The 22,111-nt window shown below is 44.3% G+C and overlaps 1 protein-coding gene across 1 annotated transcript in view; it reads left to right on the top strand.

Annotated features, from left to right (window-relative positions):
• The window catches only part of MYO5B (myosin VB), a 147,640-nt gene that overhangs the window by 103,355 nt on the left and 22,174 nt on the right, over positions 1 to 22,111 (top strand). Inside the window, exons 22-29 of the mRNA XM_058824488.1 lie at positions 198 to 437; positions 5,236 to 5,475; positions 10,329 to 10,413; positions 11,813 to 11,961; positions 12,720 to 12,839; positions 13,916 to 14,053; positions 15,611 to 15,673; positions 21,451 to 21,690. Of these exons, the coding sequence (XP_058680471.1) occupies positions 198 to 437; positions 5,236 to 5,475; positions 10,329 to 10,413; positions 11,813 to 11,961; positions 12,720 to 12,839; positions 13,916 to 14,053; positions 15,611 to 15,673; positions 21,451 to 21,690 (1,275 nt within the window). The remainder of the gene's footprint in view (positions 1 to 197; positions 438 to 5,235; positions 5,476 to 10,328; positions 10,414 to 11,812; positions 11,962 to 12,719; positions 12,840 to 13,915; positions 14,054 to 15,610; positions 15,674 to 21,450; positions 21,691 to 22,111) is intronic.

Genomic DNA, 22,111 nt, shown 5'->3' with positions numbered 1-22,111 from the left:
GACACAACTGGATCCCTGGAAATTTCCAAGGCCAGGTTGGACAGAGCTTGGAGCACCTTGGTCTAGTGGAAGTGTGATCATCCACCACCTGCCCATGGTGGATGATCTTTAGAGTCCCTCCAACCCAAACCATTCTGGAGTTCCACAATTCCATGCCTTCCCTCTGTTGACTGCCGCACTGTGGCCGTGTTTTGCAGATGCTGATGGAGCACAAGGCCACCATCCTGCAGAAGTACGCCCGGGGCTGGCTGGCCCGCGCGCGGCTCCGCCGGGCCCAGGCCGCCGCCGTGGTGCTGCAGTGCCACTGGCGGCGCCTCAGGGCCCGGCGCCAGCTCCAGGCCCTCCGCATCGAGGCCCGCTCGGCACAGCACCTCAAGAAGCTCAACATCGGCATGGAGAACAAGGTGGTGCAGCTGCAGAGGAAGGTGGACGAGCAGGTATGTCCCGGGCTGTGCAGGGACGGGCCTGGCCCAGCCGCCGCTTTGGGTCTGCCCGTGTCGTGTGGGAAGGGCCGTTGTGAAAAACGCCAGTCACTTGTTTTTGAAATGTTAAAAGGTTAATAGTAAAAAAGTGGCTATAAAAATAGCAATATAAATAGAGTAATGAAAATTTGAACAGTTGGGATTAGGACAATACAAGACAAATAAGAAGAGTTATGGACGGTTTGGGTACCTTTTCTGGGCAAAATAAGCCTGAAAAAGGACATACATTAACTGAGGATTAACCCTTAAAAACAACAGCCTGTTGTATATTCATCCACCTCATACGTGATACATAAATTCCATTCAAACAAAGGATTCTGTCTGGTCAGTGTCAGCTTCTTCCTCTTAATCCTAATGGCATCTTCAGGGCTGAGCAAGGCGGGAAGAAGTTAGTTTCTTCTGATAAGAGAGCAATAAATGCTCTTTCTCTGAAAGATGTAGGTGTCCTATGGCTGCTATCTTGATGCAAGTCCTTTCTTTAAAAAAGCATAGTTTCTGTTTTAACATTGTGTTATAATCTAAAATTATATTTAACACACTACTAAAAAAATTAATACAGCATAACTTTCTGACATAACACATATAATATTGATTTTAATATTTGGAAAAAGCCAATCATATAATACACATTTTTCACAGTCGTGTTGGTGGCAGCCGAGCATTTGTAAGGGTGGGACACAGCCTGCTCCAAGCTGCACTGGAATTGTTGTGGGGACTACCCAGCAGGGCTCAGAGGGGGAAAACAGAACAGCAGTTTTAGAAAGTGTTGCTTAAAAACCCAAGCCAGCTCCACATGGGATCCAATGTCACAGGTTTGGGGCTGAATTGCTCTGCTGTGCTTTTTGCTCTGTGGGCACTGACTGTGCAGAGTGTGTGCCACCACTGGCATTGTGAACTGTGTGTCTTGGGAGTCACATTCCCTGGAAGATAAACAGCAATTTGGGTAAATAGTTTACTTTGTGTTACTAGACACAACAGTTCTCCAGGAGTAAGGGGAGGGTGGGATAGTGTGATGTGACAGATCCCTGTGTGGCATGAGTTAATGACCTTACAGTGACTCTTTGATCACAGGGGTGTTTTCTTCAGTAGCCATTTGCCATTAATAAGCTGCAAAATAATGGTTTGATTTTACAGACATAGCATAATAATTTTTTCACCTACTAATGTGTGCAAATTACTTTGTTAAATACTTTCTGTGTTGCTGTAAAAGGAATTGAGGGGTGATCATGAGAAATGCTGAGTGGGGCCTAGTTGCAATGACTAATATCGACAGGGAAATTCATGTCCACTTGTACCCTTAAACTGAATTTTTACAGGTAGGAAAACATCCTCTTCAGCTGGGATTACCCTTTATTTGTAGCACCAGTTTGTGATTATTCCAGTTTATCGTTCTGAGATGTTGTCAGAAACCCTTGTCCCTCCCACATGGCTCATTCACCAGCTGAAATCTCCCCACCCCAGTGAGACAGGAGCAGTCCTGTGTTGGGGGTGATGACAAGTGGCTCTGTGTTGGCTCAGACAGTGCAGAGTCAGGACACACAGGGGGTTGCATTGCTGTGGTCAGCCTCACTGCAGTGTTAATTGGCTGCAGTGCATTAACTGCACCGCAGCAGGGTCCAGCTGCACCACAATAGGGTCCAACTTCCAGACCCTGGTGTTTAATTTTAAAATGCCCATTTCCATACTTAGATTTTGCTAGCAGTATCTTAGGAATGGGAAACTCTCAGAATAAAGTTTGAAAGGTATGACCTTTCATCCAGGATGTATTTTGGTGGAATTGAATAGGAAGAGTCATTCCAGGTCGAGATAATTTGGGCTGAACTCATGAAAAGAGTGTGAACATCAGTGTTGGATCTGCTGAGCAGCTGGGCTGACACTGGAACATCAGTAGTATTTTATAGTTTGTCTTTTCCCCTATTTCCTTGCTAGGAGAAGTGTGGCAGTGGAACAGTAAAGGAAAAAACCAACATTTGGTTAACATTGGCTTTTCTGTCATGGGTTATGAAAGCAGCAGAAGGATCTGCTTTAGGGAAGGAGTAATGGAGAGCTTTTAACCAGGCAGAAATAATGGTCTCAAGCTCATCTTGCTCTCCCTCAGTCTCTCCACAGACCATTTTGTAGGAGTTTTTTGGATGCTTTCTGTGTATCTTTTGCAGGAAAGAATTCCTGCTCTGGGTTACATGTGGTGGTCTGTCCAGAGAGCTGAATTTAACCATCCTTCCAGGGCTGCCAGGTTTCTCTGGGATGCTTTGGAAGTGCTGAGGAGCATTGTTCCAGCAGATTCTCTTCTCAGTGCACTGAATCTTTTTTCTGGCACGGCGCATTTGCAGTATCATCGTTTCCCTGAAGGATCTTGCTTTCAGTCCTTGCTAATCTATAAACACAACCTTTGAAAATACCAATTAACTTTACAAGAAAAAAAAAAGCATATAGCAGGTAACCTGGAGAGCTGCAGTTGTGTTGGTTTTTTTTGAGTAGCTGTGGAAGAAAATGTTTCTATTTCTGCTACTTTAGCTCACTCATGAGTAGAGATGCAACCCTCCGTGTGCCCCTAAGGAAGGGATCTTTCTTTGAAAACATTAAAACCTATTATTGTACATCAGCCTCGGCTCGGATGCTCTGGCATCTGTAACTGGAATCATTTAATTAGGTTTTTTAATCGGTGAGGGATTTTTTGCACACAGAAGAAAGATTTTGATCTATTTTGCTGCAAAACATCCTCACTGGAGCACTTTCTTTTCTATTTACATTGGACCAATTCCTTCTCTTTTTTTTTTTTTTTTTCTGGGGTTTTTTTTTTTCTTTTTCCTTCAGGTAATTTTCTTTAAATCTGTTGGAATTGCCTGAGACACTTACAAGGGATGTGCCTAATTTAGTGTTGCATGTTCTTGCAGCCAATATTTAGACACACTGTGAGCTCCCTACACTCTCTCTGCAAGCACTACTATCTCTGTGAGCATTTTTGTGAATAAAACTAGTTTGGGTAACAAGCTGAGGAATTTGTTACATCTGCCTTTGGTAGCAAAATAAATTGGGGTTTTTTCACAGAGCCTGGGATGAAACCAGGACTGTCTCAAATCTGCAGGACTGGATAATGGTTGAAAATAAAGCAAGTTCAAATTAAATAGGGTCTGTTGAGCAATCTCTGATTGCAGTGGGGAAGAACCCAGTAAATGCTCCCTCATGTCAGTAGTTTTTAATAAAACAACCCAGAACCATTCCTGTGCATTTATCATGTTTTTGGATGAAAATCTTGGTTGGGTGCTGTGTGAAACCATCGACACAAGGTTCTGAAAATGCATTTATTTGGAAATATCTTCAGAGCCCCTGCTCTGGAGCCAGCCTGGCCCAGCTGGGGCTGTTCAGCTGCACCAGAGAAGCTCCAGGGACACCTCAGAGCCCCTGCCAGGGCCTCCAGGGGCTCCAGGAGAGCTGCACAGCCCCTGGGGACAAGGCAGGCAGGGACAGCACCCAGGCAATGGCTCCCACTGCCAGAGGGCAGGCACAGATTTTGGCACATTGGGAATTAGGAATTGCTGTCTGGGAGGGTGGGCAGGCCCTGGCCCAGGGTGCCCAGAGCAGCTGTGGCTGCCCCTGGATCCCTGGCAGTGCCCCAGGCCAGGCTGGATGGGGCTGGGAGCAGCCTGGGACAGTGGGAGGTGTCCCTGCCATGGCAGGGAACATGATGTCCCTTCCAGCTCAAATCCTTCTAGGATTCTATGAAATGCCTTTGGTCATGCAGAAATTATAATTTCCTAATATGATACAAATGCTGAATATTGATGTTCATTAATAATTCATTACTAGGGAACAAAGGAAGAAAATGTTAATATGGCTCATTTACTTGTTTTTTTCCATTTGAGATGTGTCTTTATCTTGCTTCTGAGAAGAGCACTGAGATGCAATGAGAGGGGGTGCTTTGGGAGGTCACCTTAATAGGGGCCAGAAGGATGATCAGAGCAAACTTTAAAAACTAGAATGCATTTTAAGTTTCAAAATTCTTCTTGTGGTATCAAGCTTATCTACCCAAAGTCAGCACAGCTTATGTAGTAGGCTTTTAATAATGCTCTTGGTTTTTGGCCTGGTGATGCCTGATAATGATGATGTTTTATTAGTCACAATGTAATGCCCATTGACTTTGATCTGAGGCCCAAAAATGAGCAAAGTCTGCTGAATTTTCAGTTCTCAAAACTGGGGAGAAAATCAGTGCTAAATGCTAGAAGTGAAAACCTGAGCAAATGAAAGGATGGCTGAGCTGGCGCATGACTTGAAACTGGAGTTTGGGGAGCTTCTTGTGCTTGAAGCTGCAGTTCTGCATTGTCACTCCAGGTTTCTGCAGGTATGGGATTCAGGAATAGCAGGGTAAACTGCAAAAGGAATACTACAAAGGCCCCCAAAATTGCAAACCAATCATATTAAGCTATGCTGTTTGGAAGCTGTAGTAAAAGTGTAGTATTTTGGTTTGGTTGCAAGTGCTACCAAGAGTTATTTGCCTTTTCTTTGAGTGATATCAGCGTAGTACGATTTGACAAATGCTTCTGTAATTGTTGCCAAAATTATTGAGCTTTTGTCACAGTTTAGAAATAGCTTTTAGCTTTATGAGCTTCATTAGGATGTGAATGGGAACGTTTGTTATTGTGGGTCTGTCACCCACCGTGCTTGGGGATTTGAGTGGTCACTTTTGTACTGCATTACTGTGTGCACTGATGTCACTTGTGCTCTTGTCTTCTTCTTCCTGGGATGCTGGCTGCAGAACAAGGAGAACAAGCTTCTGAATGAGCAGCTGTCCATGCTGACATCAGCCCACTCCTCCGAGGTGGAGAAGCTGAAGAAGGAGCTGCAGCAGTACCAGCAGACCCAGCAGGGTGATGGCAAGCAGCTCCTCAGCCTGCAGGAGGAGACGGAGCGGCTGCGGATGGAGCTGGAGAGGGCTCACGGCGAGAGGGAGGTGCTGGAGGACAGCCACGGCAAGGAGAGGGACCTGCTGAGGAAGGTACGTCTGTCTGTCTGTCTGTCTGTCTGTCTGTCTGTCTGTCTGTCACAGGTTGTCTCCTGCAGGTGGCCATGCTGGTGAGAGCTCGCTCTTCAGAGCTCTGAAGGGAAGTGTCTGTTCTTTGAGTGTTATTTCTGCTGCTGAATGCCCCTGGGATTTACAACAGCTCCTGGAGCAGGACAGGTGGACATCCCTGCAGGAACAGTGGCTGCCTTGTGTCAGGACACCCCACCCTGATGCCTTTTGTGCTGCCAACCACAAGGAAATGACCCAAACCCAAACACATCTGGAAATCAGGATGCCTAAAAACCATGAACATCATGGAATCACAGAGTTGTAGAAGTTGAAAAAGACCTGTAAAATCACCAAGTCCCACCATCAGCCAACCACCACCATGTTCAGCACTAAGCCATGTCCTCAAGTGCCACATTTGTGTGGTTTTTGAATACTTCCAGGGCCACTCTACCACTGTCCAGAGCAGTCTGTTCCAATGCTTTACAAGCCTTTCAGTGAAAAAAAATTTATCCAATATCCAGTCTAAACCTGCCCTGGCACAACTTGAAGCTGCTTTTCTTGTCATGAGATTCATGTAAATGCCAGAGCTTCATGTGTATACAGTGATTCCTCATGGTGCGTAATGCAAATTACTGGGGAGGTCTGTAACAGCTGCTGCAAATATTAGGAAGGTGTAAATATTCCTCACCCCAGCCCGGGATGGGACACAAGGCTCAGTTTCTGACATAGCTGGTGTTGTAGGTACGCACAGAGCATGACCTATGTGAGGACCAACTTCCCTCCCTGAGGAGAGGCCCTGCTCCAGCAACAGCTGCTGGTTGTTGCGGTCTTTTATGGCATTTGGAGCTGGGATATACACAAAATAGATTTATTATTTTTTTCTTCCTCCTTCATGCAAATCCAAAGAATATCCTGGTTTGGAAGGGACCCACAAGGACAATCAAGTGCAGCAATCCTGTTCTTTATCTCTTGGGGTGGGAGCAGTCCAGCACTGCCACCATTGTACAAGAAGTCATTCTAGTGGGAGGAAGAGATTTCAGAGTGTAAAGTCTGTTTTGCAAATAGCAAAGATGGACCTTTTGCCCTGAATTTCTTCACTGATCAGATTAATTCTGAATAACACCACTTCTCTTTACCTGAGGCACTGACATGAGAGTTCAGTGTCCTTCTGCAAATGCTTGTGGCTGCTCAAGTTAAATCCATGATATCTCTTTTGCACCAGAAATTGAATTTTGAATTGAATCTTTGATCTTGCAATTGGAAAGAATCTAGGGATTTTATACTCAATAAATTGCAAAGAAAAAGCTGGTTTGCAGCTGTTATTCTAGAACAGTACTTGGTGTGTGACAACCTGAAGACGAGTCACTTTTGGAAATTAAAAAAAAAAAAAAAAAAAGAAAAGCCTGGAATTAGCTGTGTTATTATTACAGTGGAAGAATGTCCTTATGAGGCTCTTCTAGGGCACTTCACACAGCACCATTGCTGTGTGAACCTCCCCTCGAGGCTGAGCCCTCAGGTGGTGGGTTTGGCTGAGAAGCTGTGGTGAAGGATTGTGGTCAGGGTGATTTACCCCAAACCTCTGGCATGACTCAAATGCACTTTTGGATGTGCTTCTCAAAGAGGTGAACAGTCTGTACACTTGCTGTCCTTGGCTGGACCAAGAGAGCTGCCAGGTGATCACTTGCTCCACTCCTTGCACTTGTGGTGCACCACACAGGGACATGTGAAACTAGTGATTTCCTTTTAAAATTATAATATTCTTTTTGGCACAGGGCTCCGTTCATTAGCTGGGTGCAGCACAGGCTTTTAGGGCCTGAAAGGATGCCTGATTTTAAGGGTGATGCAGCTGGGGATAAACTGTGTCTCTTTGTTCTTGATTGCAAATCGCCTTTGAGCACTTGGATGGAAGGTTGGATTAATCGCTGAAGAAATGCTTTTAAAAAGCATGAAAACAAAGCAGAAGATTTCCCTTGTTGTAAAAGTGCCTACAGCAGAGCAAATACTGTGCATTTCACCATGAAAATAGACAGTTTAATTATAAAACATTTCTAATGGTGCAGGCTCCTATTTCTGGCATTAGCTTTACATTGCTCCCTTCGGTTCCGTGTAAGTGGGAAGAGGGAGAGGACCTGTTTCCTTCCTGAAAATATTAATTTATCCAGAACACTTCCCAAGAAAAATTCTGGGAAGAGATTTTTGAGTTGGTCTAATATCTGCTAGAAGCTGGGAAGCATCATGAAATTAAATTCAGGTGAGAAGCAGTTTTTGCCTTCAGTATCAAGAGGACACCATGGGCATGGTTGTAGTGGGATAGATTCTCAAAGACATCTCACTTCTGAGTGAGACTGAGATGAGCCTTTAATTTTTCTGAAGCTCCTGCAAATCCATGTCAGTTATGATTTAGTTAATGAAAAAAGTCCTTTAATCTCTTCATCAGCTATTCTGTCTAAGTCCTTAGTTTTAGAGCTGCTCTTCTTATTTAATTTTATGATTGAGTTTGAAACATCTGGGTAAGTACCAACAGCTCCTTCCAGGGCTTTTGGTAGCACCTATTCTTCTTGCTTGGTAGCTAGGATAATTCACAGCCTGGCCAGGAATTTCATTAGAAAAGTGCCAAATGCCATCATCCTTTCCTTACAAGACTGGGGGAGGATGGGAGGCAGACCTTATGAGCAGGCTGCTCCAGGGAGACACTTAGATAAGAGCTGCAGCCATCACAAGGGCTCCCTGCTCAGCATCTTCCCCAGAAATCTTTCAAAGCAGGTGCTCTTGCATTTGAAGCACCTCCACAGATCTGTTTCCTGTGGAAAGATAAGCAGGAGGTACAAAAGTTGCCTGTGTAGCTATCAGGGGTGGAGTTGGTGCTGCTTGGCCGTTGTGTGGACCATTCATGTTCCCACAGGGCTTGGTTACGCATGGGTTTTGATCTCTGAGCTTACTCCTGTTTCATGTAGAAACAGGAATGCAGAAAACAAATCCAGTGGCTTAAGAGAACATCTTAAAAATATCTCTACCCAACCTGGATCAGAAATTTTAAAATCTGGGAATAATTGTTGTGGATTCTGTTAAGTCTTGCTCTTCCAAATATCCTCTCAGCACAGTTGAGAATACTCAAGATTTTCGTCTGTTTTGTTTTCCAACCATCATAGCTTTGGGCAGAGAATTCCTTATCAGCACCCAATAAAAAGCATTAGAAAAATAATCCCACTGTTTTTAATCTTTTCCTGATGGGACAAACAAGTAGAGCTCCTTGCTGTCCCATTGCAGCACAGGTTTTCCTTCCATTCCATCACTCCTGTATCTCTTCTCCAATTTTTAAAAAATTCTTCATATCTTGAAGACACTAGTGCTGATCTGATGACAGATGTGATTTATGGTGAAGGAGTGCAGTTGGTTTTGGTACAGAATATTAAAATCTTGGCTCAGTTCACAGCATTTAAAACACTAGTAGCTCTGTATGCTTAAATTGTGGGGTTTTTCACTTTCTAGTTGTACATCCAGACTCCAGCCTTCTAGGAGAGGTGCAGACAGATGTAATGCAGAGAGCTGGAGTAAATTAACAGGAAGAGTAATGAGTGGGGAGGTTTTTCTGTTTGTGCATGGAACAGGACTGATTCAGTTGTGACTTACAAGAAAATATTCACTGTGCTTTTGTCCTCATCATTAGGATGTATCTGGCATAGCCAGTGTTTGATACAATGCCTTAATTTGAGCATGCTTGTGTGGAAGACTGAAATCTGTGCTAGGAATGCACGCCAGCTGGGCTGCCTATAAATTTAATCTAGTGGTGACAGCAAAATTATTACTCTTGGGCTGTGGAAACTCTTTATTATGGTGTTTACATTGTTGTTTATCACTGGTGCCTTGAGTTCCTTCTGCTGTGTGTAGCTGTTTCCTAAGCAGTGGCTACAGGGAGTGGAGGAGCAGGCATAGGGGATGACACGTGCTGGGATGATGTGTGTTCTCCCCCTGACAGCAGCAGAATCATCCTGCTTAGCTGTGGCACCGTATTTCACTTGACAATATGATGGTTGTGTGTTTTGAGATAACGCTGTTGAATGCACCAGAATTCAGGAAGCTGAATAATGTTCCAGGATTGGTTGCTGTCAGCATCAGCCCAGCCTTGCAGTTGTGACAAGTGAAAATAGCATTTTCAGGATTTAGTTCCTGTTCTCATTATTTTTTACGAGGCAATTGTTGTTAATAGTTGCTAAATATGCTGCTGTTGTATTGCCAAGAGCCCTGGTACATGTCATTCCTCGCTGTACCAGAGGTTCTCTAGTTGTGGGAAGCACTGAAGGGACTCATCATGCTACATGGATTGGGTACAATAAAGTTAAAAAAGCCTGATCTATTCACTCAGCTCACATTCACTGTGTCCATCTCAGCTCCTGAAGTGCTACATCTCTGGGGACAATCAGCATATTTATTTCCCCAGCAGCTGTGACTCGGTGTTGTGACTTGAGGACAATGATGAAGCCCATTGAAATCTAAAAATAAACCTCTGATTTGATGACCTGATCACTTCCAAGAGCTTTGCTCCTGCAGGTCGTGGCCACCAAGTCCAGCTGCTCAGTATTTTGTAAAATTCTGCTGAAAATGTAGATTTAAGGGAGAAGTGCACTTAGGAAAGGGAAATTTATTCACTTTTGTAGCAGCGCATTTCCCCTGTGTTTCTGCTACCCGTGTACAAAGGATAAGTGGCGAAGCACAGGGGAACAGATCTCTTAAAGAGCAAAGAGAGGCCGAACAAAGCCCCCTGTCTCCTGCCAGGTGAAATTAATCCCTGCAGGAGCCCTGCCCTGCAGCCAGCAGTAACTCTCTGCCTTGTTCCCCAGCGCATCTGCGACCTGGAAGAAGAAAACGCTCTCCTAAAGCAGGAAAAAGAGGAGCTCAACAGCAGGATCCTCTGTCAGTCTGAAGGTAGGAAAAACTGCCTATGGCATTGTCATGCCTCCATTAGACAAGGGCTTAATCTTCTCCCCTGAAACTAATTTTCCCTGCCTTGAAAAATGCTGATCTTCCCATGACCCTTTCCTGGTGGCTTTTGTCTCTGTTTTGTTGTGCAGGTAGCTGTGTTCATGCTGTCCTACTGCATGAACAGAGCTGCTTGCACAACGGGTAAGGCAGAGGCCAGTTTAATTGGTGAAATACAGAATAAAGTACCTAGCAAGGCTTTTTAGTTCAGTTATGTTAAAGCATTTCATGCAGACAGTGTGGGAGGCAGTGAAGCTGATGGAGTAGGGAATAGCTGTATCCCAAGAATAATTAATAAAGGATCTAAGGGGCAGCACAATTCACATTATTGAGCTGTGGCAAAGGATTTGTCTAGTGTGACAAGAGCCTGTAAGTGTTTTTTAAAAGCAGAGACTTAGCTGACAAGTTGTACATAGGGGAAGCAACCTGGGAAGATCCCATTTCACAAAAGGAACTCTCCTGCATGTATTGAGCTTTTCTATTTTTTTGTCATCCTTTTCAGCTTTGATTTTGCAGCAGGATTTACAAAGGTCATCCTGCTGTGGATGTAACTACCACTGCTCTGTGGTACTTGTGAAGTGCATTTTGCTCCTAGCCTAACACAAAACAGAAGAATGAAGATAACATATTAAGAAGAAACTTGCTGCAAATATTTATTCATTACAGGATGCTTTTGGAGCATCTAAGATGGGAGAAAGGAAGAGGAGAGGGTTGGTTTGTTGTTCACCCATTTAAAACAACACATGGGCTACATTTGTCTCGTTCCTTAGGAAGAGAAGGGACCAAGTTTGCTTCCAGAGGGGAGTTTTCAACAAATAACTGAATTTATTTGGATATAAACTTCTTTGAACCCCCACAATCTTGCCATGGTAAATGTTTGATGATGACATGAGGAAGAGCTGCTGTTGTTGATTTGCTCCTACGCCGAAGCTGCTGGTGGGAAGTAGGCAGGGAAGTTTTAATATAAAGCAAGTACCACTTTTCAACCCAAATGTATTTCTGTACCGTGCTGGGCTTTTCTTAAGTGGGTTTATGGCTGGTCCATGGGAGCTGTAGCTGCCACAGTTAAATAATGGTTTGTAGGCACTGGAGAATTCTCTTTAACTCAAGGCAAAGGATTGCTCTGCAAACAGAAGAGCTGAAGCTGTTTCAAATATTGAGGAGACAAATACAGATTATAATAGTCTCTAAATATTACTGACTAAAATACTTACATGTATTTTAAGGGCTCTTGGCAAGGAGTATGTTGTTCATTAGTTGTTGTTGTTGTTCCACATGTTTACAAGAAGCTTGTTTCTCAGCTAAAGTTCATAATTTCTTTTTTTTCTCCCTTCCTATTTTAAAGATGAATTTGCACGAAACACAGTTGAGGAAAAGATGCAGATGAAGAAAGAGCTGGAAGAAGAGAGATCTCGTTATCAGAACCTGGTAAAAGAGTATGCAAGTCTGGAGCAGAGATATGACAACTTGAGGGATGAAATGACTATTTTTAAGGTAATTAAACTGGAATTATCCCTGTTCCCTTGTGCCCTGGACCTGATGTTGGTGCCTGGATAACGTGGCTCACTCACCCCCAAAACATTTAATAGAGCTGCCATTAGTGGGCAGGTTGTGCTTGATATTTCTAAGGATACCTATCTGCACTGGAGCCAAACCTTTTGTGTACCTTGCAAGAGGAGCTTGGTCTTCCATGCTCCTCTGTGAAATGCTTACAGATGTCTGTGAACCTCAGCAAAAGCTGGCTCATGCTTGTTGTTGTTTTGCTTTTGTGTTAGTGATGTTCATGCGTAGGTATTGGGTTAAAAAAACAAACAAACAAAATCTCCAGCAATATGACTTCAGAATTTCAAAAGCCAGAGTTTTTAGGTTCAGCATTGCTACAGTGTTAGAAAAACTGTTGAAAATCAGAGTGCTGCTGGACTTGATGGAATTCTGAGTGTTTTAAAGAGGGTCCTGGAGGGTTCTGTCAGCAGCACAACCTTGAGCTCAGATTTGCATGTTCATACTTACCAGGCATCTGGTGTCATGAAGAGCCTTTAATTCATGCAGAATTTTTAAGCTGAGCTTCTATATCACTTTTGCACTTTGAAGTGTTAATATGAATTTTAAGGGTAGGGCATAAAAACTTAGAACATGTAATTCTCTGTAAGGTAATTTAAGTATATAGCCACATATTTCCTCTAAAGAAGCAACACTTGGAGAGGAGTCCTTTAACACTGGGTGCTTTATATGTCTGTGCCGTTTCTTGGCAGCAAACACCAGGGCACAGGAGAAACCCATCCAACCAGAGCAGTTTGGAGTCTGATTCCAACAACGCATCCATCTGCACCTCTGAGATCGGGGACACCGAGGATGTGATACAGCAGGTGGAGGTACAGCAAATGAGGGGGGAGGGCAGGGGAGCCCTGCTCTGGGCGTGATGGGTGTGGGGTCTGCAGCACAGGGGGACAGTGCAGCCTGGACAGTGAGGTGGGATGGATGAAATTGATTCCATGCTGTAGAAATGCATCGTTAATTGTGTGAGAGGGACTGCAGGGTTGTGGTGCTCTGGCAAATTCTACTTGTTTGCAGCATCGGGGCTCTAAAAATAATACAGTGCTGTCTTTGGTCCATACCAGCTTGAGGACTGATGAAAATTCATCACAGCAGTTACACTCAGAGCTGATGGATCATGACTGTATCATGATCCCTCTCTGCAAGGACACCAGAATTCATTGGCCTCTTGTCCTGAGCATTTTCCTTCCCATGCATCTTCATGGATGCTTTGCTGGCCAGCACAGCCCTGTAATCAAATCAACAGTCTCCTAATGCAGAAAAGAGCAGCTCAAATTATTCCTTGGCTATCAAGAATCCTGTGGAAAAGGGAAATGTGTTTTTTATTTACATAGTGTAGGCTGCTTTTTAAACTCCACTTTTCTGACTCTTGAGCACTTACGGGTGTTCAGTATCCTTAGGGTCAGCTCTACCCTTGCAGGACCATAGTTTGTGTCCCAATACACACCTGCAGAAGCCTCCATTTCCCTCTGCTGGCTGCTGCATTATATCGTTTTGGTATTCTTGAACAGCTCTGAAAGCATTTTCTGAAGTCGAAATAATCAGTATTGATAATGCTTTGATATAAAATATTCCAGGTGTGGCAGTTAAAAAACCCCAACAAATCAACACTTAACTAAAAGGGACATTTTTTATGTTCTTACCTGCATCACCTACTTATCTGTTGGGCTGTTAAGCATTCAGTGATGTATCAAAACAAGTCAGGTATTTTACTGACACTAAAAATAGGTATTTAGAATGTGGACTTGCTTTTTGGAAGTACATGTGTTTCTTAGGATGCTCTTGTTCCTGGCTGTGTCTGATGTACATACAGGGTGCATCTGCCACTGTGCATGGGTGTAGAGCTTGACACTGAGGTTTTCTCTTTTTTTCCCTCCCTCCTGTCCTTCTCCAGGAGATTGGGATGGAGAAAGCAGCCATGGACATGACCCTCTTCCTAAAGCTACAGAAGCGAGTGAGGGAGCTTGAGCTGGAGAGGAAGAAGCTGCAAGCCCAGCTGGAGAAAAAGGAGCAAGAGAGCAAGAAATCCCAGGCAAGAGGCATCTTTTCATGGATACTAATATTTCATATTTGTAACTGGTTTTCCGTGATTGCCTGAGGCCACATGATGTAGGAATTTAGCTTTAGAAGTGACAAGTTCAACATAAGGGGCTACAAATCCATCTGGAAAATGGAGATAAACTTTTTTTTTGTCCACTAAGGACAATTGGACAGGAGAATTGCTTTATTTATTTGTTTAAACAAACTGGTTGTAACATATTTAGGGCAGTATCTTAAGCTTCTTGAAAGCAGTGAAATGTGGAATCAATTTTGGCACATGTTATTCCAGCTGCACTGACCCTGTGTCTCACATGTGGTGCCCTGCATGTTCAACAACCCTCCCTTTTGGATGATTCCTTTTATTCAAGCATTTCTTTGCTGTCCTGACTTCCCTCCATCCAGCAGTGTGTGGCATGAACTGGAAAGCACTTCACACCCATGTCAGTCAGGCTGGTGTCCCCATTTTGGTTTTATTATCATCTCTGTGTTTTGGTTAGGTTTTTTCCCTCAGTAATGATCATAGAGAGGAATACAGGTTAAAAGTAATGTAGTAAGTCAAAAATATCAGGGTAGCTGTTAGGAGAATGGGTTCTTAATTTCTGTTGCAAGGCAGGGAAGTCTTTTGCTGCATTCTTCATTCCTTGTGAAAAAAAAACACCAAAAAACCAAACCAAAAACAACCTCAAACTTCCTAAAATTTGAGTTGTTTGCTTGAAAACAAATTAAAAATATGTATATCTAAAAAATTAAGATTACTGGCAGCCCAGTGGTAACTCAGGGGGCAGGAATCTGTGAGTCTGAAAATACAGCTCTCTAGGTGGTGGTGAGCTGACTTCTGGGCTGGGGGGTTTCTATAGCAGATCTCTTGAATGTGCTTTCCCTGCCATCGTAGCCAAGGCTCTGTGGCTTCTCAGAGGCCAGAGTGTGCTATGAAACAGCAGTGCTGCTGTGTGCTTGGTGCCCTGAAGCACTGCTCTTTTACAAATTGCTGGGCAAATGCCATCCCTCTTGGTTACATATTTGGAATTTCTGGGGCTCCTGTTGCTTTGTTTGGGAATCATTTTCATTATTACTCTCCAGTGTGAGATCAGTGTACCTTAGAACAAATGCAGTAGGAGACTCAACAAAATCATCAACAGTAATTATTTACTTGCTACACTAGATGTCCTTATTGATCACCCCTAGTAATTTGCAGGGAAGACATGAAATGGGAGACTTCCCCAGCCTCTCATTCCTGCTGCAGGAGGATTAAAAACCTGTTTTCCAACTGCTGTGTTGGAGATTGTTCCCTTAATGACTGTCATTGTTTGAAAGCTGCAGCGAGGCACAGTTGTCAAGATATTAATGAGAGATTAAACCATTTTCTCTCGGAGTGTCCTCTGCCCCACTGGTGTTGCTGGGATGCTGTCTGATGGCAATTAATGACATTATTATGGTTGAGCTGGCCAGCAGGGCTGAATGCTGATGGAGATGTGCCCAGCTACCCTGTGCTGTGTGCCAGTTCTTCTGCCTGATCCTAAATAAAAAATTTACTCTTTATTCTGCACAGGTAAATGAAATAAAGACTGAAGTGACTTCAGAACATGAAGATTTTGCATACAACAGCCTGAAGGTGAGTGAGAGGCTTCTCCTTAGTGCTGTAACCTACTGCAGGCTCAAGCAGCCCAAACAAATGGTGTGAATGTGATAATAATCCAAAACCTGCCGTAATCAGCTCTGCTAGAGAGGGCCGTTGGAAAACTGTGGTTTTCCATCCTCTCCTGGGCCTTGGATGGGCTCATATATGTGTCTCTCTGGGGTGACATCTGTTTTCTGCTGACCTAGCTGTCTCTGAGTCGTCCATGGAGGTAACGAACCCACTCGTGGTGAAGAGGGCTTTTTCCATGGCAGGTATTCCCTCTGGGACTTTGTTGGGCTCCCTTTGACAGGCACTGCAGGTCTCAGCAGCTGGCTTTGCAGCAGGTGTAAATTCTTATGGGCTGTTTGTTGTTCCAGGCTCCACCTCTGCTTCTTAGCCATCTTCTTGTGCTATCCCAAGGTGCCACTCAGGTCAAACCCAGATAAATCTGTGGAGTGATTTGAGCCTCTTTAAATGGCTCCATCTCCCATCAGAAGTGCTGGCTGACCACAATCATCCTATGTCTTCCCAGCATTGCCCTACCCTAGAATTTGTCTTGCTCCCAAGCTCAAAATCCTGACAGTTTCTGTCCCTGTCACATTCTCCCTGTGACAATCAGAGCAACTGAAACCTCCTGGGCTCCTATTGCAGCTTCTGTGGGTTCTATCCTCCTGCTCTAACTGTATTCAAACATTTCTGGCCTTAACTGTCTTAGACCACTTTTTATGTGCTGCTTATCCTCAGAAAACCGGTTTCTAGAATAGCGCTACTAAGGGAAATTTTTTTATGCTGTTGGTTTTTTCAGTGCAGACCTAACTTTCTGGTGTTCCTCTCTCCCTATCCCATTAAAAAATATTGCAAGGCAACTGAGAAGTCCAGAGGAACATATGTTTTGCAGAATAGCATGATGCTAATCCATCTGTCAGTAGTAATACTAATTTTTCCTTCTGCGTCATCTCCTCCAAAGGACGTGAAAAAAAGCAGAAATTAGAGATGGAAAGGATGTCCAACCCTCACTAAGCCCTTAGAGTATCAGTAGATTTTTGTGACACTTAATAATCCAATTTTATTTTCCTAGCACGATATTGGTGTAGCTCTGGCTAAATGTGCTCTTCGTGGTGGAGGGCAACCCCCCTGAATTTCCTTAGTACCTCTACATAGTCCCTTGGAGAAGAAGCCTGGCCAGGTCATTGCCCAAGTGTCTTCCAGTTGGTTAAACATACTTGTGGAAGATTTAAGTTTCTTGACCTGGTAAAGCAAAGTGGAGTTGCAGTTTGGAAGGGGAAACCCAACAGATGGGAACCACCACCACCTCCTTAGATGGCTTCTGGAATTCCGACTTCTGTATGAGCTCACAAACTGTGTTTTCTTCAAGGTTCAACCCTGGAAGTTCAGAGTGGAAATACCGATTTTGGATTTTCCTGTTTTCTGCACACTAACATACTAGCATTCATAGTTCTACATAACTATCAAATTTTAAAAATTGTTAAGTGTTAATTTTTTTAAAAATTTACAATTAATATTAATACTATTTCATAAGAATAGGCGGCATGTGTTGCTAAAAATGCAGGGTTTGTTAAACTTTAGTCTAAAATAGAGGGGAAATGAACCTGCAGGGAATTAACATTCCTTGTAGGAGTGTTTTCCTGAGAAGGTCCACTGAAAAAGACAGACAAATACACTTCCCAGCTGTGCTCCCTACATCTGAACATGGGACACAGCCTGAACTCTCTGTCTGCAATGCAAGAGTGATTTACTGCTGATTTTGAGGGCTTCTTTTCCCTCCTTCCCCCTTGACAGCTGCTTCCAAGGCTAGGACAAAGCTGTTCTTCTCTTCTCTTTCTCCTGTTAATTTATAGCTCAAATATTTGTACTATATCTGGCTCCTTAAAGAGTTTCTTGTGAGTATGTTTATTTTTCATTTTTACCAGCTTAAAAATACTTTATCGTGGGGAAATAGTCTGAGGTGCCTAAAAGCTCAGACAGGGGACAGTCTTTCTGTGGATGCTCTTGAATGGCTTGTGAGGTACCAGTTAGTCAGCCATGGACAGGGACACCTTTCCCTGTCCCAGGCTGCTCCCACCTGGCCTGGGGCACTGCCAGGGATCCAGGGGCAGCCACAGCTGCTCTGGGCACCCTGGGCCAGGGCCTGCCCACCCTCCCAGACAGGAATATTTTTCCTCCTTTTTGATCTAAACCTTCTCTCTTTCAGTTTGGACAAGATGAGCTTTAAGGTTCCTTAGCTTACAAACTATTTCTTCACTATTTTAAAGAAAGATTCCATATTTTTATGTCCAATTTCAGACATTTTTGGCATCCACAGACCATTAAGCAGGACAATACAAGGTGTGGGTGCTACTGGATGGCCGTGCAGGTTTGACTTCTGCAACTAGCACATGGTCTGATACTTCATAGCTGTCTGCTGTCCTCCAGCTTGGTGTCTTGGTGTAATTATTACTGTAATTATTACTCTCATAACACTCATGATGGCAGGGATTTGCCTTTGGCTTTAGCATCTGCTGGGGAGCCTGTTCTTGATGCAGACTCTGCTGGGGAGCCTGTTCTTGATGCAGATTCTGATGGAGGGAAGTGGGTGAGGCACAATGCTCTGTTAGAGAGGCTCATCTGGTTTTTTAGTTTTGTAAGACTGAAATGTGTGAAACTTGAGCTAACACTGATAAATTTACAGGCAGAAGTCACCTGTCCTTTGTAATGGAGAAATGCATTTCTCAGGAGATGTTGTCCCAAAATATACCCAGCCAGATGTTTGGTTAATCATTATCCAGGAATGCAAAACAGGGAGTTATGTCCCTCAGATATGCCAGTGAAAAATGTGTTTTCCTTGTTTTTTCAAGCTGGGAAAGTGGCAGTGGGAATGAAAGCACCAAGAAACCCTTGCTCTGATTCCGTGTTCCTGAGCAACCTGTTCTAGTGGCAGCTGGACTAGATGGCCTTTAAAGGTCCTTCCTCACTCACGCATTCTAGGATTCCACACAGGAGCATGATGCATAATTCAGTTTCTCACTTGTTTCATCCCTTAGAATTGGCAGCTCATCATAAATGAGCTGCATGGAGGATATAATTTCCTTTTCCTGCAGAGTACCAGAAAAGAAGAGAGGGGCAAAATTCTGGCATGGCAGTGCTGACCTGTGACTTAGGCAGGCTCACACTTCCCCCAGCACTGCTCTGTGGGCCCTTTGCTAAAGAGTGAAGCTATTTCCATCACCATTAGTGCTTGGGTTACCCTGTCAGAGCTCTTTAACACTGCATCTGTTGGGACAAGTGTGAGTTCAAGTTCAGTGCATTCTGACTGTAAAATTTTTTTTTGGTCAAATTTATTTGTCAGATATTTGTCAAATAAATCAGCAGGACTCACCTATGCTGAAGAAAGAGTATTTTTCACTTTGCCAGTAGAAATCTCCACATCCACAGCATTTTATTTTAGCTTCTGATCTTCCATGGCAAGAGCTGATGCAAAAAGAGTGTGTGAGCTGGGGACAGAAGGTGTTTTAACACTGCTCTATGAAATCCACAAAGAAAGGAGCAAGGAATAAACGTAAATGTAAATTTTGAAAGGAATGTATGGTAGGGGCTCTTGGAGCTGAGTGATTGGTATTTGCTTTCTTTCCTGGTCTTTCTGGCTTTGTTTCTAACCAGAGCTTGAAATGACCAGGCCTTGGAGTTAGCAGTGTGACTGACCCATTACAAAAAAGAGAGGAAGAAAGGGACACAAAGAGGAGGAGAGCAAAGGTTAAAAAAAAGGAAAGCAGAGGTCTTACCCAGGAAATAACAAAACCCACAGAAGAGTTATTTTAGTAGAAAAGCAAGTAACTGCTTTCACCATCAGTGAGGGGTGATGTAGCAGGAAGAGTTAAACCCAGTTTGACACCAATTCCCACCATGCACACACTTCCAACTCCTGCTTCAATCACCAGTTACAGAAAAACCCATGTCTCATATGCATGGTTAATGTGGAATTAATCCGAATTGATGGATCTAAGGCATTTCTTATCCTTTTGTTTTTTTCATGACAGCTGGTATAAAGTACCTGAATATGCCCCAATACTGATGGTGTCTGTTCAGCTAGGAGCATGCTGCCCAGATGCCAGATCAGCTATTCTGCTCACACTTCTGCTGTGATAAGCCATGCTATTTATAATTTGTAAGGATTTATAATTACAACACCCGTTTCCTATGGAAATGGGGTTTACACAGCTGTGCTCGCTACACACTGTGTAAATTGTATAAATTGCCCCCATCCCCCCCGGCCATTTTTGGATTCATTAGCTTGACTCAGCCCAAGCTGATAATGAAGCAGAGATCCCAGAGATAGGAGGGGTTGTGAAAGGAAGCCGTGGAAAGGCTCAGTAAGCAGCAGGGAGATGAGGCATGTGGGTGACAGTGGGGAATGATGTGCTGTTGTAGACTGGAGAATCCACATGGGTGGGGTTGGTCCCTAGGCAAGAGCTGACCCCTCATCAGACAGCAAATGTCATCAGCTCACGTGCAGGGCTGTTGGTTTGTGCTGTGTTGGACAAGGGTCCTGTTGGGGCTTGGTGTTCCCTGAGGAGTCTGGGGGCATGGGGACAGGAGGGAGCACTCCTGGGTGGCACCATGCAGCAGCCAGAGGTGGAGGGTCATGCCAAGGAAGATGGGTTGTTGTCAACAGGACTCCAAGGAGTCTGGCTCCCAGCCGGTCTGTGACCCACAGCAATGACTGATGGTTTTAAGCTTGAAGGGGGTAGGTTTAGATGGAATATTGGGAAAAAAGTTCTTGGCTGTGAGGGTAGTGAGGTTCTGGTGCAGGTTTCCCAGAAAAACTGCCCCTGGATGTGTCCAAGGCCAGGTTGGATGGGCCTTGGAGCCACCTGGGCTAGTGAAAGTGTCCCTGCCCATGGCAGGGGGTGGAACAGGATGAGCTTTAAGGTCCCTTCCAAGCCAAACCATTCCATGGTTCTGTGATTGCACCATGTGCAGGAGCAAAGCTGCTCTTGACCCAACAGGGATTCTCCAGGTGGGTTTGGGTGGTGGCAGGGAGCTGCCAAATGTTGTGCTGCCACCTGCAAACAAAGCTCTGTGGTGACAGAATAAAAGAAAGGCTGTCCTAGCTGCCAGAGCTCTCTTCTTCTGTCTTCTGCTGCCATGCAAAAGTGAATAAGCCCTTCAGTTGTCTCAGTTAAGATGTTGTTATTCAGGAGAATCAGTTGGCATCAAACTAGCACAGTGTTGGCCCTGCCTGTCAAATGCCAATAGCTGAGGAGACATCAGGGTGAGGAAATCCTCCAGCTATAAACACTGCACTGAGGTGGGGGAATTACAAAAGAAGAGGGAATTCAGAGACCCGTGGCTCACCTAAGGGTTGCCTGCCATGATGATGGTTTGGGGAAACCAGCATCTTCCAGCTTATCTAATGAATATGAAAGGTGAGCTGAATGTTGTGGGGGTTGTGTGATTTATTGATTCAGAAGGAAAAGAGGTGGAGGAGAAAAGAGCATGCTTAGCTTCTTTAACAGCCTGCTTTTGTTTAGAAATAGTGTCAACAAATAAAAAATACCCTGGGTCACCCTGTAGTGTTGTTATTAAATAGCAACAGGCTGCTGACTAAAGCAAAAACCTTCCCTGAACCACAGATGGCTGGGCTGGCAGCAAAACCCAGATCCTGGCTTGCATTGATCTGTAACCATCAATAATTGAGTCAGCCTAGAGGCATCTCAGAACAGGATGAAGCACCACGGTTTATTTAAACTGCTTAATGGCTCGGTGTTTTCCAGAGGCAAGAGCTGGAGTCAGAGAACAAGAAGCTGAAAAATGATCTCAATGAGCTGAGGAAGGCCATCGCAGACCACGCCACCCAGAACAACTCTTCCAACGATGTGCAGGACGGCTACAACCTCCTCCTGAACCAGCTGAAATCAGCCAACGAGGAGCTGGAGGTGCGCAAGGAGGAGGTGCTCATCCTCAGGTCGCAGATCATGAAGGCAGCCCAGCAGAAAGAGACGGGGAAAAACATGGTAAAGGAGAGGATAATGGTTTTTCTTTTTTCCTTCTTCCCCTCTGTTGGTGGAAGTTCACTTGCTGCCTGAGCAATGCCATTCCTGCTCTGGTGGGCAGGATGGCGCAGGGAGGTTATGGGGGGTTGTGCAGGGATACAGGATCTGCTGCCTGGGGATAAAATGCAATCCCTGGCATTTCAGACAGCCCAGGACTATCTGTGCCTTGGTACTGCTCTAGGGTGCCTACCCCCACACCTGAAGAGGGTAAGCCAGCCCACACCAGCCCTGCACCAATGTGTGTGGTTCAGCACCTTCCTGGTGATGTTTCACAGCAATAATCTTTTCCTGCAAGGAAATGGGGCGAGGGAAAAGAATTTCTAGACCAGATTCTGCTCAGTTTGGGCTGGTGTAGGTGTAATGTCTTTCTTCTGACATGCAG

This window comes from Ammospiza caudacuta, chromosome Z (assembly GCF_027887145.1).
Source record: "Ammospiza caudacuta isolate bAmmCau1 chromosome Z, bAmmCau1.pri, whole genome shotgun sequence".
In the NCBI taxonomy this organism is placed as follows: Eukaryota; Metazoa; Chordata; class Aves; order Passeriformes; family Passerellidae; genus Ammospiza; species Ammospiza caudacuta.
The sequence above is the reverse complement of the archived record's forward strand: the minus strand, read 5'-3'. Positions and strand labels throughout refer to the sequence as shown.